We start from the raw sequence: 19341 nt of genomic DNA, 5'->3' as shown, positions 1-19341 counted from the left end.
AGATTAGTAAAATTATAACTGAACATTTTCTTATAGCAGCAAAAAAATGACTAAGCATCCATATGATGTGCCACTTGCATACTAATGATTCAGAAAGACGGTGCTGTTATAACATAGGATTACTTCAGACTTAAAAAGAACGTGTAATTACATTTTAAGTTAAATTTATTATGTTTGGAGAAATTCTCCATATAATAATATATCGAATTGAGAAAGTGAAAGGATCTTCCATAATGTTCCTCAGAAATATGGTAATTTCTGCACATGTTTATGAAAATTGGACTCTTAACTGAATAGTGCTCTACCATTTAATTTTTTTTGTTTCATTTCTCTGAACCTTTCTGGCCTCTAGATTTTTGTGATGTATGTGTGTATTTTGTTTCAGTGTTTATTTGCAATACATTATATCCCAGTTTACTTATACAGAATGAACATATTATGCAAAAATTTTAATTACTGTTTTTCTTCCTTTTGATTAAAAGATTATCGTGTTACTTGGTTTCACTGTATTGTGTACATTATTAGTGTTAACTGTTTAACTTCAAAAATGAAATTAACTATGCATCTAAACCTATTACATTGTGGCAAGCTATTTATTATTAAGTTATTTGATAAATTATTCATGTGTTTTCCTGCTATAATTCTGATGTTAACTCTCAGTTGTCATGTTAAAATTTCTAAAACTGTGAATATTGTTTATATTTAAAAATGCATAGACATGCAGAACATGCAACAAGTATTGCTTACTGTGATCCAGGGTGCTGTGGAATTTGCTGACCCTGTGGTAAGAATTTTTAAAAAGATTTTAATGTTCCTTGCATTTACTCCCTTTTTTTTTTATTTTCTATTCATTTACTCCCATTTTTTTATTTTCTATTTATTTAATATACTATTAACAAAAGGTAGAGTGTAGAGTGTGTTTAGTGCCGAATGGCACCATGGGAAACCCCCATCTCCACAGTTAACAAAAGGTATTGCGACAGAGAGAAGTACAGCTATAAAACTGTCGAGACAATTGTGGCAGTACCAAAGTATCAATAAAGCTGCAAAGGCCAAGGTATCATTTACAATCAGTATGCCATAAGGATATGAACTTAGTGAGCTTCTATTGGGATGGTGTTAGGGAGGACTTTAGTACATCCGATTTCTTCTTTAGCCTACTGAAGAGTAAAACCAACAATTTAGCAGGTGCCTTTTTGGTTATCAAAATATGAAAATGTATTTTCATAACCAAAAATAAAAGTTAAAAAAAAAATTCTCTGTGGCTCACTCTATCAGTGTGCTAAATGCTCCAGATACTCATTTCTATGTTATTTTTCTTTACAGTTTTGGTTTCAGCTTTAATTTTTTCTTGCTCTACATTACTGAATTCTAGAAGTGAGGTAGTCAAGTTTTTTTTTTATATATTTATTTACAAAATCAAATACTATTATACCACATTATACCATATCAAATACTCTTAAAGTAATGGAGAAATCAATTAACTGCCAACTCTTAAACTATCTAGAAACCTTCCGTCTGATCAACGATTGCCAGTATGGATTCCGTCAGTGTCGATCCACTGGTGATATTCTGGCTTATGTTACCCATTTATGGACTAATTCAATGGAAAGGTTCGGTGAAACACAAGTAGTTGCTCTTGACATCTCAAAGGCTTTTGATCATGTTTGGCATAAAGGTCTTCTAAACAAGCTTCCATCTTATGGTTTTCCTGTTTTTAGTAATTGGTTATCCAGTTTTCTCTCTGATCGCTCACTGAGGATGATGGTAGATGGCTCTCTGTCTTCTAACTTCTCCACTAATGCTGGTGTCCCCCAAGGTTCAGTTCTTTCCCCCACTCTTTTCCTCTTGTATATTAATGACCTTCTACCATTGACTGGAAATCCTATCCATAGTTTTGCCGATGATAGCACATTGCATTCCACTTTCCATTTTGAGAAACCTCATTCTGCTCAATCAGCTTCAACTTCTCGAAAATCTGCTACCAATTCCTTAAATGCCGATCTTCAGGTAATTCTCCAGTGGGACAAAGACAACTTAGTTGATTTCAACCCTTCTAAAACTCAGTCTTGTCTTATATCTCGCAAAAAGGATTCTTCTGCTCCTATGCTTATATTTAGTGACACTCCGATTTCTAGGCAAAATGATATACAGGCATACCTCGGTTAACGTTACCTCTGATAACGAAGCTTCGATATAACGAAGTCCGCAATTTCAAGCCCCATTTAACATAAAAATATTCCAGTTTAATCACCTGAAATCTAAACAAACTGAAGAAATTACGGAAACCTTTGGGGCTTCTCGTGGTTGGTTCGAGAAATTTAAAAAACAGGCCAGGATTCATAGTGTAAAATTAACAGGAGAAGTTTCCAGAAAAACTAAAGGAAATAATTGAACGTGAAAATTTTCCACCAAATTTGGTGTTCAATGTTGACGAAAGCGGTTTGTTCTGGAAACGGCTATCAACAAAAAGCTTCATTTCTATTGAAGAAAAATCAGCTGCTCGGTTCAAAGCAGCCAAAGACCGTTTAACGTTACTCTTTGGATCAAATGCCTCTGGCGATTATAAAATGAATTTACCTGTAATACGGAAAGCAAATAGAAAAGCGTGGGTTACCAAGGAGTTATTTACTGATTGGTTTGTTAACCACTTTTGTCCTGAAGTAAAACGGTATTGTCAAAAAAACAACTTTGAAGAAAAAGCTCTTTTGTTGTTAGACAATGCTCCGGGACATCCTACTGATCTTAACACGTTGGACACATGCATTCCTGTCAAAGTTGTGTTTCTTCCAGCAAACACAACTTCCCTGCTTCAACCATTGGATCAGGGAGTAATAGCATCATTTAAAGCTTATTATCTGCGTCGAACATTAAGCAATTTAACTGAACTAGAGGATAAAGAGGAAATGACAGTTAAAACTTTTTGGAAAAACTACACCATTAAAAACGCAATTGAAAACATTGATAGTTCTTGGAAAGAAGTCACTAAGAAATGCTTACATGGAGTTGGGCACAAAATATGGCCAGAAGTTGTACTAGAAGAAGAAAATAACAGCCAATAAATTAGAAATGAAGTTACCCAGATGGCTCAATCAATAGGTTTCGAAAATGTCGATGAAGAGGATGTTAGAAATTTATTGAATGCAGAAGATGATGGTTTTTCAGTGGAAGATTTAGAAAACCTTGTTAGCAACGAAGACAAAGATAATGAAGACGAAGTTAAAGAAGTTCCTGCCGAAAAAGTGTTAAAAACCAAAGATTTAAAAAGGTGCTTAAATGACATTGAAAACGTTTTAAATTTTTTTAGTGAAAATGATCCTGATTTAGGAAGAAGTTTTATTGTTAAGTGATCAGTGTTAAATGCAATAACTCCGTATAGGCAATTGTTAAATGAAAGAGAAAAAAAGCATAAGCAATCAACTTTAGACTCATATTTTAAAATGTGATTTCACTTTGTATGTAAGTTGACTGTTTATTTAATAAAACTTTTCTTTGTTCGAAAAAAAAGCTTTTCATTTTCTTTACGTAGGAACGTATCCCTATTCTGGCCATAGTATTTTTACCTCTGAAAACGAAGTTTCGCTTAGTGAAGTAATTTTGTGGAACGCATCCTATTCGTTATTCGAGGTATGCCTGTATCTCTTTTGGGGATTACCCTGACTTCTAATCTCTCTTGGCACAAGCACATTACAAATATTGCTTCCTCTGCATCTAAAAAACTTGGTTTTCTCTTTCGCTCTCGGCATTACATTTCTTCCAAACAGCTGCTCACTCTGTATAAATCGCAAATCTGCCCTGCCATGGAATATTGTTCCCACATCTGGGGTGGTGCCCCCAAAACCTCTCTCAGGCTTCTTGATTCCATTCAGAAGAGGGCAGTTAGGTTAATTAATGATTCATCTCTAACAGAGTCTCTCCACTCGCTTTCTCATAGATATACTATTTCTGCTGCATGCCTCTTCTACAGATACTTCCATGGGCACTGTTCTTCTGAATTGGCTTCTATAATTCCCGCTCTCTCTTTCAAAACAATCCGAACACATGCCGCCAACATCCATTTACTGTCCAACTTCAAACCCACAGAACCAACTTTTCATCTTCCTCATTTATTCATTCAACTGCCGTTTTCTGGAACAACCTTCCTTCATACGTATTTCCTGAAAATTACAATCTACAGAAGTTCAACTCCAATGTCAACAAATATCTTCTTTCGTCTTCTCAACCTCCAACCCAAGCACGGTACTAAGTACTATAGGTTCTAATACCTCTCGTGTTTGGGGTTCACATAAAAAAAAAAAAAACATTAAATGAATTATTGAAAACTGCACGATAAAGCGGTGACAATTGCCACCTTCATTACAGCAAAAAATTAAAAATAAAAATAGATAAAATGAAAAATACAGAATAGATAAACAGGGGCTTATACTCAACCAGGCAAGCTCAGAGGCTCAGTCTCCTGCATAAAGAATTGCATAGTTACTGCTATAAAAGGAAACTCCCCACTGCACCAAACTCATTCAGCAAATATAGACACCCACTTAAGAAATCAAACACAAGAAAGTTTAGGAGAACCACAGTGACCACTTCTTCAAAGAGGCATTGGCCCTTGGAAATTCTCAAACCACTTGAATTTTAAAGTATGCTTAACCTGATAACTAGCAAACATCTGAGACAAACTGAAAATACATAATGTAAATTCCATGTTGACTGAATCCAATCAATGTGCCCAAACCAAAATGCAGATATAGCATAACATCCATGAACTCAAAATACCAAATTATAATATTTTGAAATTTTAAAAAACAAAGAAATAAAAAAAAACAGAAAATGAGATTAATTAAACTTTATTAGAATAGGGGTAACCATACCAGAGAATCTTGAAAAATAAGAGGCAGTTGAGAGAAGAACACAAGAAAATGCAAACAGACTGTGTACTAGCTATATCTGAGTCACCAAAATGTAAATTAAAAATGGTTAATCAAATAATGATTTACAGAATTGAACACTATTATACAGCGTTAAAGAAATTGTTGCAAAATTCATAAAGGCATCTTCGGTTATTTTGCTGTTAACAGGCTACGAAAGAAAGTGTGTCTTTTGGGAATTTCCACACAATCGATGCCTCCTAGAAGAAGTGGTTATTGTGGTTCCTCTAAACTTTTTATTGTTTTTAAGTGGTTGTCTATATTGGTTAATTGGGTTTGGTGCTAAGGAGGAACTCCTTGCTTGTTTCCAGTGGCAGCAGTTGTACCATTCTTTATGCAGAAGACTGTCTCTGTCCTTTTCTGGGTGAGGTTACCCCTACTTATCAATTCTGTATCTTTCATTTTATTTATTTTTATTTGGGAGTTTGATTTTTAATGGAATGTCACTCATATGTGGGAAACAATTTGTGCCAAAATTCAGCATCATTATGGGGAACTGCATATTTTCAAAATATTTAGTCATGTTATGTAGAAAACCCAAGAACTCTGAAAATATGGGACAGTTATTAGTGTGTATATTGTAAGCAGAGAATTAAATCAACAGGGAACCACAGCCTTGTTGCAGAATTTAAGTCGAAGCAGCTGTTGTCGTGCTTGTAACTGGTCTTCAGTTTAAAATTTACAAATATAATTACAAAATGTAAGATTATCCTTCAGAAAAAGGAATTTCAACATACACTTTTCACCACAGCCTTGATATGCCATGACTCATAACACAGTTTTGGTTAAACCACGAGTATGACTGTGTCCGCCAAAATACAATATATGTTAAAGAACCACTTCACTGGAAACTGGCAAAAGTAAACATCTCTTGTACCGTACCTTGGTGAGGAAATTCAGCTTCTGGATTTTGCAGTATATTCAATTTACAGGGTAATATTTATAATAACAGGACCTATCCAGACTAATCATTGTAGATTTCCAATTTCTTCTATATCTTTCTGAATCTGGATACAATTTAAAAATTATCAGTAAAGTGCTAATTTCATGTGAAATATTCATTTCTACCTCTGAGTGGGGAACCCAGTTAGTGTATTTGTCATTATTCAGTTATAGGATAATTTTTAACAGTAGTACAAAGGGTACTAGGAAAGTTTTGCAATATGACGCAACAATGAATCACGGGAAGCTGCTTGTTGCTGCATGTTGAGACATGTTTATACGTGCATAGTAGCCGCCGCGCCAAGTCGATGGGCTCAGTTATTCATTAGTAGTGAGAGTGTAAAGTGCTTGCGATGGCATCGTGGTCACGAAATGAGATAAGGACAGTTTTGCGGTATAATTTCGTGCGTGGTTTAACCATAGACCAGTGCTTAGAAGAAATGACTCTTGCACTAGATGATGATTGTCCACGTCGTACAACGATATTCAGGTGGTATAGAGAATTCCAAAGGGGAAATTTCACTCTGGAGGATTCTGAGAGGCCGGGAAGGCCACGAACGTCAGTTACGGAGGAAAACGTTACTGCTGTGAGGAAAATGCTTGACGAAAACAGGCGAGTGACCTACCAACAGATAGAGGATACTTTGGGCCTAAATGCACCAGCAATTCGTTCGATTCTGCAAGATCATTTGCACGTGAAGAAACTTTGTTCTCTCTGGGTGCCCCATCAACTGACTGAAGAGCAGATGACACAACGTGTTACTTGGTGCCGGGAGATGTTAAAAAAGTTTGATTAGGGACAATCTCGGTATGTGAACAACATCGTGACAGGTGACGAGACTTGGCTGTACTATTACGATTTGCCGACCAAGGCTCAAAACAAAGTTTGGGTCTTTGATGATGACGACACACCCGTAATTGTCAGAAAATCCCGATCTGTAAAGAAGAAAATGATAGCTGTATTTTTCAAATCGAGTGGAATTGTGGAACGTGTCGTTTTGGACATGCAGAAGACAGTCACAGCTAAGTGGTATACTGAACAATGCCTGCCTAAAGTCATTGGATCTATGAAGAACCTGCGGCCAAATTCAAGAATGGACACCTGGCACCTCCATCACGATAATGCTGCAGCTCACCGCGCCAAAGCCTGCACCGAATATTTGACCACGACAGGACTGAAACTTCTCGAGCACCCTCCCTACAGTCCAGACCTTGCTCCCTGCAACTTTGCACTGTTCCCGCATGTGAAAATAAAGCTAAAAGGGAGGCGGTTTTCCAGTGATGAGGACCTTCTACGGGCTTGGGACAACGAGTGTGCTTTACTCCCTAGTGAAACTTGGCAGAACTGGTTTAAAGATTGGTTTCGGAGGATGGAGAGGTGTATTGAATGTAGAGGAAATTACTTTGAAAAAATTAAATAAACAAAGCTGTATTGCAAAACTTTCCTAGTATCCTTTGTATATGCTTGGTAGCTTGCTACTGATTGCAGTTTTTTTTCTTCTTAGATAATGTACTCTGGATAATGTACTCTGATAATGTACTACAGCTAGTGGATGAGTTTGTGGTTGGGGGGGGGGGGTTCTGATCCAGCTTTATCACATTAATTTCTGTGTAAAAATGATTTTCAAGATATAGGGATTCTCGGTGATTTCCAGGAACATTTTATAGTAAAACTTGAAGGATTTTATTCTTTCTTTAAAGGTTAAACCTTCATATTGCTACTGTCAGTTATTTTATGCAGCTGTTTTCCTCAATTTCAAAAGAGATATCAAAAAAGTACCTCATTTTGACTCTGTTAAGCATTAGTACACCATAAATTTTTTTTTTTTTTTTTTTTTTTGAAAGAAATTCCTGACAGTTACGTAATTATAAAGGAACTGTAACATTGAATGAATTTTATAGTTATGAACTATAACATTAGTGAATTTTATACTTATCATACTTATTTTGTAGTATTGAAGTGGAGGTCTGTAAAGGAGATGAGTTTGGTTACATCAAACATAAACAACTCTCTGTAGCCAATGTTATTACTCTTTGACTGTTGATTTACATTGAGACATTTTGCAGTGTGCACAGCCATATAAAAAAATAAAAGTTAGCATAATTTATTAAAGTTACTGTAATCAAGTTTCCACCTGTAGATTTATGATAGAGAGCCTATCTTTATATAAAAAATAGTGAAACTATGTTAATATTATTAACATATTTTTACTGTGATTATAGTATTAACGAGAATATGGGATCAAGGCTACAGCGTGTGACTGCATATTTTCGAAACCCTTCATTGCAGGTTATTTTTTGAAATTATTTTGAGGTATTTTTTTTATTTTAATATACTAAACTGTAGTTAATATATAGTTTGAATTCCTATAGTCACATAGGTTAGTTTATTTAAATTTAGATAGGTTATTTTTTTGTAAAGTATTTGGAAAGCTACAGCTTCATATTCAGATAGCCTTTGCTATCGATATTTTGATGGGAACTTTGTTACTTTTGTTGGGTGGCTTAGATTTAATTTTAGTATTGGTTAAACCTTTTGTTATCAGTATAATTTCTGTAATACTCTGTTAATTTAGATTCCATAGTATATCGTGAGTTTAATTTTGTAAAATATTTGGAAAGAAACCGCCTAATATTCAGATAGCCTTTGTTACCAATATTTTGGCTGGAATTTTGTAACTTTAATTTAGTAGCTTAAATTTAACTTCTTTAGTGATTTAAGTTTTTCAACACTTTAATTTCTGCAATATTTTGTTAATATAAATTCTGTAATATATTCTAAATTTAAATTTTGTAATCTTTGTTGAGTTCAAATTTTACTTAAATTATGGTTACAATACAAAGTACAGGGACATAGGACTCAAACGGAAATGCTTGCAGGCATTTCCAGTGTGAGTTGCAACTTTGTTGTTTGTTTAACCCAGTAGTTTTCAACCTTTTTTTAATAACGGCACCCCTACTCAATATCAATTTTCTGCCTGTTAGATCCGATTCTCTCTCTCTCTGTGTGTGTATATATATATATATATATATATATATATATATTACAATAATATAATTATAAAAATTACATTTCATAATACAAATTATATATATATATATAGTATATAATTTTATTCTTTATATAGAGGTGCTAAGTAAACATAGATCACCACAAAATTAAAAAGATACTGTACACATTTTCATAATGAAATAAACATATAAATTAAAAAAGAATAATAAGTTTAAGTAACTTAAACCAAAATTACATGGCACCCTTGGAATGTTGTTGTGGCACCCTAAGGTGCCGCTGCACCCCGGTTGAAAACCACTGGTTTAGCCTGTGGCATATATTCTAAGGCTGATCTGTTTTACAAACCTAACTTATCTGGCGATTCTTTTCTTTGCAACCGATGTAAGGAGTGTACCAATCACATATTACAACTTGGTGCGTTACGAGAAGAATTTGAGTCAATGAAGAAACAAGTGCTTGCCCTAGAAACAGATGTTACTGGGAGCTCATCAATGACTCAAGTGCAGGCTGCTTTGGTCAAAGATGATCTACTTTTATTGGGAGACTATTGTCGGGGAAACAGATAACCTTTTTTGTAATAAAGATAGGTGGTCCAGAACCAGAATATGTTTGCTAGGAGCAACGGTTAATGATGTTACGAACAGAATGTCAGATTTTAAGGGAGGTAAAGAGAGAATTATTATTCATGTGAGGACTAAAGATATTTAATGTACAAAAGTTAGGTGTGTGTGTGTATGTGTGTGTGTGTGTGTATGTGTGTGTGTGTGTGTGTGTGTGTGTGTGTGTGTGTGTCAGCAATTCTGCGCTGACACGTTAGGAGGGATTATGTGCCAAAAGCCTTGTGGATTGACTTGAGAGAATCTGCAAGGGTAGGGGGAAGGGATTTTATCAATGTGGCCAGCATTTGTAGGTAGAATAAATCTATTTTGTAGAGATTGTATTCATTTGAACCAAAAGTGGTGCAAGGATTTTTGCCAGTATCATTAAGGATACTCTAAGGTAGGAGTCAGCAACCTTTTTTGAGTGAAGAGCCATTTTTGATCTAATTAAAAAAAAAATTACAATCCAAAGAGCTTCAGCTCAAGCTGGGAGGGATTTAAGAAATGGGATAGAGTGGGAAGGTATTTTGTTAAAAAATATATATTTTTTGAAATATTATTTATTAATACTGAAAAAACGTAACAAACATCCAATTAGGTATGAATTAATGTGACTTTTGCTGCTGAACTTCTTGAGCAAGTCTCTCAACATCAGGTGAGTATGCCGTAATTTTCATCTTTAAACGTGCTGAGAGACTCGCATTATTCAGACAGTTTCTTGATTTATTTTTAATATAGTTCATGTTCAAAAATATATGCTTGCAGAAATATGTCAAACCAAGAGAAGTCTTTGTTCCATGCATTGAACACAATTTGGTCTTGCTTTTACAACTCATCTATCGCCGTCCATTTGTGTAGAATTGCAAGGATGGCCTTTTGCCTCTCCAAATCCTCAATTTCAGTCTTGCACTCCACATGTCCATGATTTTTAAGTCCTCTAACTCCATTTCAAATTGTGCTTCATTTCATATGGGCTAAAAGTTAAAGAGCCGCAGGTTGCCAACCCCTGCTCTAAGGGTTCAGGGAAAATGCTAATTAGGGTGGGAGAAGGGTAATTTAGATCTGTGTTTATCTGGTGATATGGGTCAAAGTAATGTGTGAACTTACTTTGTGAATTCTTGTTTGTTGCCACAACAGCCAATGTTGATAAGATGTTCTGAGGGTGGCAATGTTTAAAATTAGGAGGAAGGTAAAGCTTGGGATACAAACCTAAATAACTTCAAGGGGCATGTCAGGGTAGCAAACTGTACAAGATTATTTAGTTGGAGTGTTGTCAATAAAATGGCTCAATTTGAACTCCCTGTTAGGACAATTAATGCTGATATAATAGGGCTAACAGAAACATGGTGCAACCTGAAAATTGGTGATAATAAGTTCCACTCTTATGCATAATCTATCTAGGGAAGATAGAAGGGGTGGAGGAATCATGCTTCTTATCAAAAGCAGACTGAGCTTTTGCTGAGTCTGAAGTTATGTCTGCCAACATAGAATTTGTGGTGTGAGTTTGGAAGCAAAGCAGCAATGAGATTGGGAGTAATCTGCAAAGCAGAAGATTGTGAAGAATATGACGAGAGTCTTTACATGCAGATGGAATGGGCAAGCAAGTATGAATGTCTTATTATGGGTGACTTTAATCTTCTCCAATTGATTGGAATAAGTGGGAAGGAAACTCGCCATGGGGAAAAACTTTTTTAAGTAATCTAGGTGATTATTATTTGTACCAGCATATTAGAGAAAGTACTAGGGGCGAAAATATTCTTGACCTCATTATTACTAACAAATCAGATAACATCGCAGGGCTTGAATGTACAGGAACCATTGTCAGGAAATGATCATGCAATTGTCAGTTAGAAAATGAAGAAAGATGCTGCAGTAGTTAAAGGTAAAAGCATGCGTTTTAACTTCAGAAGATGGGATTTTGACAGTTTGGTGCTATATGGCATCTGTGAATTGGGCAGATTGCTGAGGGTTGGCGAATACCTGTGAATTATGGAATATTTCAAGAGTTTAGTGTCAAACAATGTTAACTACAAAATCATTTTGTAGTAAACGTGTTTGTAATTAACCAAGAAAAAGTCATTTGACATTTTCTTGGTTTACCAGAAATGTGCTTATAGCCTAAGCTAACTTGTAAAGTTCAGTAGAGCATCAGTTATCTGGAATAATTAATGTCACACCTCTTGGGATAGCCAAATTTTTCTGGATAATTGAACGTAAGGTAAGATTAAATAAATTCTGTTATAATGTATTCAGGTAAAAGAAAAAGAGTTTAAATATCATGAAAAAAATGAATTTATTTAATTTAAAAAATAATAATAATAACATACATAAAAATTTGCACATTTACATATGTATGTACACTAAAAACACAGAATTCATGGGATTCCTGGTTCCTTTAAAAAAAACGAATTTATTTAATTAAAAAAATAGTAATAATAACATATACAGGCAGTTCTCGCTTTACGAGTTCTCGGGTTTACAAGTTTTTTTCCCCAAGTATCAAGTGTCAACAAAATCGAAAATGTGAACTTTAATTGCAAAAAAATGAATGTTAAACATTCATAAATAATGCATTTCAAACCATACAATACAGTGTACCCAGCTTTACGATATTAATCCTTTCCAGAGACACCATCGTATCGTTAAAATATCGTAATGTGAACCCAATAGCACATTGTTTTTTGGTAATTCGTTTCAAGATCTCGGAAGTTTAAATTTTCGCTGTATAACTAAGCTATTTATCTCTCTAAAATGTCATTTTTAAGGTTACGAGCATGACTTTAAGGGCATATAAAAGGTCATGAGCCTGGTTTGTAAATTCTATTAGTTACGACTTCAAATCATTAAATGCACTCACTTTCATCGTTATCATATGTTCTGTTATAAGAATCAATTTTAAAAGCCTTTGTGATATTTTTCTAAAGCACATTTCTGAAGGTCACGACCATAAAACAATAAAAACAATTTCACTTTCCGGTTTATTGGGCTTTTCTGTTACTGCAAGCAATTATAAACGGGTAGTAAACTCGATCTTCTTGCATTTGCAAAAATACCGACAGCTGGAATTGAGTTTTTTTACGTTATTATGGTGAAATGTGTTTGCCCTTTACTGAAATCTTCAATCATATAAAAAACATAAATAAATTTTCAGAATCTTCTCTTCATTCCTTTTTTTTTAAGCTTCGTAAACTTTTTACTCCATGCGAATCGTGTTATTTGCAATTTGTGTGTGCCATTAAAAAATGCTTATGCATGCTATTAAAATTTATAAATAAAATAGAAGATTATCTTGGAAACAAACGCCTCTTGAAGCATTTCTGAAGACGACGACTCCTTGTGCAACAAACCAACACGTGCTGAGCCGATTATAAGTGATCAACAAGTGTGCATTTAGTCGATGATGAAGAATAAACATTCTTTAAAATTTGTAAGTCATAAATAATTTCTTTATTATTATAATTTGCTTGATTTTACAGGCAACGTTTTAATTTCTTTGGTTAAATCAATCATTGTTTAAACATAAACTAATTAGCTAACCAATTTCATTGTTGAGAACGTAACCCCTATTTTTAACCTTATGTCTTATGTTTATATTTATGTGAAATAAATTCCCAATTTACGAGCGCGCTAAGAACGAATTAACTTGTAAAGTCACGAACTACCTGTACATAAAAATTTTCACATTTATATATGTATGTATACTGAAAGGACAGAATTCATGGGATACCTGGTTCCTGGGCAACAAAACGCTGTCACCCCACTTGCTAGTGGATGAACCCACCACTTGGCAGGTATATAGGTACACCTCATCACTGCATTCACGTAGTTGAATGTAGACAGTAATTCAACGTCAGTATGGATAAATGTCATGAGGTAACCGACTTGGATAGAGGAATGATAGTGGGTCACTTTATCTTGGAGGGGATACAGAAATTGCACTATCCCTGTTTAACAGTATCAAGAGTGTATCGGGAATACACCATTTCCAGAATAACATCTCATCGTGGACACCACTACGGGTGGAGAAAGGTGGTGGATGAACATGGCCATCGACGTCAGTCTCACATTGTTTCAGTCAACTGGAGAGCAATAGTGGCACAAATCGCCGCCGACTTCAACGAGGAAGGTGCCAGAAACGTCTCCACCAAGACCATCAGATGATCATTAGCTGCAATAGGTTATGGGAGCTGCCCCACCAGAATCCCTTTGCTAACACCACAACACAGGATGGATTCTATGCCTCAACTGGACGAAAGAACATTGGCACTGGACCTTAAATAATTGGAGACGGGTCTCCTGCTTTGATGAGTCTCGTTTCAGGTTATTTTGAGTGGATGGGAGGGTGCATATCTGGCAGAAACTGCACGAAGCTATGCACCCATCGTGTCAACAAGGAACTGTTCGGGGCAGGTGGACAGTTGATAATGGTCCGGGGTGTGTTCATCTGGTACACGTTGAGACCTCTGGTATGTCTAGATGCATCTCTGAATGGTCCAGATTACTTGTCCATTCTTGCAGGACCATCTGCATCCCTTCATGGTCATCATGTACCCACAGAGCAATGGACTCTTCCATCAGGACAATGCACCTCCCCCACAGAGCCATGGTGACTAGAACATGGTTCAAAGAGCAATCCGCAGATTTTGCCACCATGGAATGGCCTCCCCATTCACTGGAGACGAACCCTGTGGAGCATCTTTAGGATGCTGTAGAAAGGTCCGTTTGAGCTTTGGCTCCTCCATCCAGGAATGCTATGGAATTATGGACAACGGTGCAGCAAGCATGGATAGAAATACCTGTGGAACACTTTCGTGAACTAGTGGACTCAGTGTCTTGCCATGTTGACTGCTCTATCCAGGCGAAAATTGGGCCTACCTGTTACTAGGTAGGTATTCCATGATTTGTGTACAATCAGTGTATATTTGGATAGGTATGTTACTACAAAATTTATGTAGGAAAAAATTTAAAGTAATGTTTTAAAATAATCGTTTCGTTTTTTGTTTCGTTTGTTGTGACTTTTTTTTTTTTTTTTTTTTGTTAACTAAATCTCAAGTTCACTTTGATTATATCACATTCCTCCTGTTTTTCTGCCCATTTTAGTGCTGTTTCTTTTCATTGACATTTTACTGTAAAAAAACCTGAGAAAAAAAATAAATTATACAGATTCGGGCTGTATTATTCTTACCGAATTTGGAGCTAAACTAAACATAATATGAAATGAAGAGAACAAAATAAGCCATTGAAAATTGAGTTAATGAAAGCAGACTAATCTATCAATCATGGTTTCCTAATCCAACATTTCACCTGATATACAAAATAAAAAAACAGATAGTAATACTCTCTTAACATAATAAACATTTGTCTAAATACTACCATTAATAAAAAAAAAGAGAAAGAAAATCGGTCTTTCAAATTATTCTGGATAACCGACATTCTACTGTATTAGAGAGATACAGCTGTGTTACATGATGTGCATCGTTATTTGTATAAAGTAAAACTAAAGTTATCTCAAAACAAAATTGCAAATTTTGTGGTTAATGTTGTTTGACACTGAACCCTTGACTTTTGAAGCAAAAATAATAGAAGCCATGAATGCATACATACCTTTAAGAAAATATTGCAGGAGGAGGATGCTGAAATGTATGACTGTGGAGCTGCCTGATCAAATAGAGCAGAAAAAGATAGCATGGGACAATTACAGAGCGATGAAAAGTACTGAAGCCTGCAACAAGTACAATTTGATCTGTGATAGTACCACAAATAAAGTCAGGGAGGCCAAGTCTGTGTATAAGAATACATTAGCTAAGAGAGAGAGCAAAGAATGGGGATAAGAAATTTTTCATATATGTGAATACAGCAAAGAAGAAAGCTAATCATATTGGACCCTTGTGCACTGGGTGTGGGAAAGTCTTAGATAACCCAGCTGATATTGCAGAACAATGAATAGGTATTTACATCAGTCTATACTGACAAAAGACCCTTTGTGCTGAGAAAGAACTAGACTTGAGGGGATAGAAGTGTTTTATTTGTTGGTTTGCTTGCTTTTTTTTTTTTTTTTTTTTTTTTGCCAGTGTTGTATAAGCTTGCTTTCTATCATTTTCCACTACAGTCAGTCCTCGTATAGCACGATAGTTGTGTTCCTAGAAACCCTCTGCAATGCAAAATCGTGCAATATAAACAACAGGCCCTATGGGAAAAATAGGGTTAGGTGCCGACCACCCAAGATTGAACACACATTTGTAACCAAAACATTACCAAACAATAAATATTCGTAATAAAATATTTACGTATTTTATTACGTAATAGTTACAATATTTTATTACAATAAAATACAATATTAATAATTGCAATATTTTATTACGTAATAAAATATTGCTAATGCTTTTGCTTCTATCATAAGCAAACTTGTTTTTTGTTTGATTTTCTGTCCAAACAGATGAGAGCCTTTCCATCTCTTCAAATTCTTTGTGTCTTAATGTAATGGATTTTAATTACACTTTGAGTTGTTCCTGCTATGAAAGTTGTTTTTATTTTTTCTGCATTCTTTGTAATTCTCGGCGTTACCTTATTTATGTCTGTACCATGTGCAATATCACATGGTCTTTCATTTCGCTCAAAGCGTTTCACAATTTCATATTTTTGCTCTATCAACAGAAATGGCCCGGTAAGGCCATAAGCCTTACCAGGGAAACCCCGGTGGGCCGGAGGCCGGTGTGATTTTGGCCATAAACCATAGTATGAGGCCACTATAAATTTTCCCGGGTAAGATTTTTTGACCCAGTCTGCCTCTGTTTATCGATATTTCTTTTCTTTTTCTCTCTGAATCTGCAGTGTCTTCACCAGGACGCTTTCTTTTCACACCTTTTAAGTATTTTACTCATTAGTAGGCAATAAAGAACAATTACAAAACAAGGAGGCACGCTTGATACACATAAACAAAGCTGCGCGCATGTAGCAACTGAATAAACACCGTAAAGGCAGAGATACGCTATTAACACCTCACATTTTACTAAAGCCCATTTCTAGGGGTTACTACCATAAAACAATAAAAACAATTTCCAGTTGCATTTCTACTATTGGAATCTGTTATAAACTGGTAGTAAACTCGATCTAATTGCATTTGTGATTATACCGATAGTTGGAATTGTGTTGGTTTTTACGTTATTATGGTGAAATGTGTTTCCCCTTCACTGATATAAAAAACATAAATACATTTTCAAAATCTTCTCTTCATTCCTATCGTGTTGCGCTCGGTTGGGGTGATTCTGCGTTCGACTGTCATTTCTTGTAAACACAAAGGCGAATCGTGCATATGCGAATTCGGTTCGTGTTATATGAGATATCGTTCCCCTATTTATAAATCGTGTATGATCGAATTCGTGTAGTGCAAACACATGTTATACGAGGACTGACTGTACTTGTATTAATAAGCTATATTACTCAGGGAAAGAGGGATCTGGGATATCCTGACAAAATTAAATCAGAATAGGCAGAGTATCACCATTTGCTGGATTCCTGGTCACATGAGTGTGTAGATTTTGCCGCCAAAACTGCAACAAACCTAATTCATCCAACTTTCAGTACACCTATGCAAGTGAGGCTGAGCCATATGAAATTAGTGATGTCATAACAGACGATTGTTTATGAGAAAAACTTTCGAGCATAAAAGCAAGTAAGGCTCCCAGAGTTGATGGCATATATATATCCTGTAGTTTTGAGGGAATGTGTTGAACCATTGAGGTTAATTATGAGAGTATCTTTAGGCTCAGGGTAGATTCCTTTGGATTAGAGAAGTACCAATGTAGCGCCTATACATAAAAGTGGTTTTAAAAGTAAAGTTGTTAACTGCAGATCGATTAGTCTGACTTGAGCATTAAGAAAAATCTTAGATGCAATAATATAATAAAGAGTGCAATCCAGGTATATTTAGATAGATATGGCATGATGCAAGAAAGCAAGCTTACATCGATGTGCCAAAACATTATGACCAGCAAGCGTTATGCAAATCAGAGCAACTGCAGGTGAACTACGGTGTGGGTCGGGACATGGTATAAAAAACACCCGATACTGAGCTCCGTTATTCAGTGTTACTCTTGTTCTTCAGATGGGAAAGGCAGTGGACTTAAACAAGTTTGACAAAGGCCAAATTGTAATGGCCAGATGACTAGGTCAGAGCATATCCGAAACGACTTGGCTGGTGGGATGCTCATGATCAGCCGTGGTTAGTACCTACCGAAAGTGGTCCGAGGAGGGGGGGGGGTCACAAACCGCTGGCGAGGTGTTGGGCGACGCAGCTCGTCAGTGCTCGAGGTGAGCGAAGGCTCTCCTGGATGGTACGTGGCAACAGAAGGGGAACTGTGATGCAACTTGCTGGTAATTGGAATGCTGGTGATGGGATTAATGTGTCACAACACATAGTGCATAGAACCCTGTTGAAAATGGGGCTGTGTTAACCACAGCCACTCAGAGTGCCCATGCTAACCATGGTTCACCAGTGACGGTGCCTACAGTGTGCACGCGAGCATCGAAACTGGACCTTGAGTGATTGGAAGAAGATCATCTGGTTCAATGAATCACATTTCCTGTTGTACCATGTGGATGGCCGGATACACGTGCGTTGTTTACCTGGGGAAGTGATGGCACCTGGATGCACCGTGGGACAAAAACAAGCCGGTGGCAGTGGTGTCATGCTTTGGGCGATGTTCTGCCGGGATACCCTGGGTCCAGTCATCCATGTGCCGGGAACTCTGACATCTACTACCTACCTAAACATCATTGCTGACCAGGTAGGTACACCCTTTCATAGCAACGGTCTTCCCCTCTGGCGGTGCCGTCTTTCAGCAGGATAATGCACCATGCCACACCGCCCGGATTGTTCGAGACTGGTTTGCAGAACATGAGGAAGACTTCCAGGTATTACCCTGGCCTCCAAATTCCCCAGACAATCCAATTGAGCATCTGTGGTTTGTGTTGGAACAGCAACTCCGATCTGCGGCATCTTAATCACAGACCTTACAGGAGTTAAAGGATCTGCTAGTTACATGTTGGTACCAGATACCACAAGACACATTTAGAAATCTTATAGCATCCATGCCTTGCCGCTTTTGGCTGCATGTGGAGGACCAGCATCATATTAGGTAGGTAGGTGGTCATAATGTTTTGGCTCATTGGTGTATATAACATCAGCAAAAAAAAAAAAAAAAAACCTTCTCATTTCACCTATGCATTCATTCATTCCATAACGACAGATGGAAGTTGGTTCCAGCAATCTACCACTCGCTGGCTAAAGGCAAATTTCTGCAAATGTCTTTCCTCACTTTGAATTTATGTCCCCTCAAGTGCATAATCTGAACAAGAGGAAGAATCCTATCAGCATTGAGCTTGCTCAAACCATTCAAAGCCTTATACACCTCGGTCAGATCACCTCGCAGGTGCCTAGTCTCCAGATGCTGCAATTTGCAGAACTTAAGCTTTCTTGTTAAGGGCACTGCTTTGTTCCCCACACCAATCTCGTTGCCTTTTTCTGTACTCATTCCAGCAGCTCTACATACTTCCTAAAATGAGACATTCACTTACTCCAATCAACTAACATGACATGTGCAAGCGAGATACTGAAGGGTAAAAGTTTAGGAAGGTTGGATGTCAGAATGAAGAGAAGATTCTGAAAATTTCTTTATGGTTTAGGTACTGTACACCATTGAAGATTTCATAGAAGGAGAAACACATTTCACCATAATAAATATAAAAACCCTCAGAATTCCAGGTATCAGTATTAATCACAACTGCAATAAGATCGAGTTTACTACCTGTTTATAATAGATTGTACTAATAAAAAAAAAGCCCGAGAAACTGGAAACTGCAA

At 36.3% G+C, this 19341-nt stretch overlaps 1 protein-coding gene across 2 annotated transcripts in view; it reads left to right on the top strand.

Moving 5' to 3' along the window:
- Positions 1-19341, top strand: part of LOC150076170 (exportin-T-like) — a 408083-nt gene that overhangs the window by 316556 nt on the left and 72186 nt on the right. For both annotated transcript variants that reach the window (XM_090387100.1, XM_090387099.1), the window contains exon 22: positions 717-784. In XM_090387100.1, coding sequence (XP_090243226.1) covers positions 717-784 — 68 coding nt within the window. The remainder of the gene's footprint in view (positions 1-716; positions 785-19341) is intronic.

This window comes from Mastigoproctus giganteus, chromosome 13 (assembly GCF_048544385.1).
Source record: "Mastigoproctus giganteus isolate SK-2022 chromosome 13, ASM4854438v1, whole genome shotgun sequence".
Classification (NCBI taxonomy): Eukaryota; Metazoa; Arthropoda; class Arachnida; order Uropygi; family Thelyphonidae; genus Mastigoproctus; species Mastigoproctus giganteus.
This window is presented reverse-complemented; position numbering and strand designations above follow the sequence as displayed.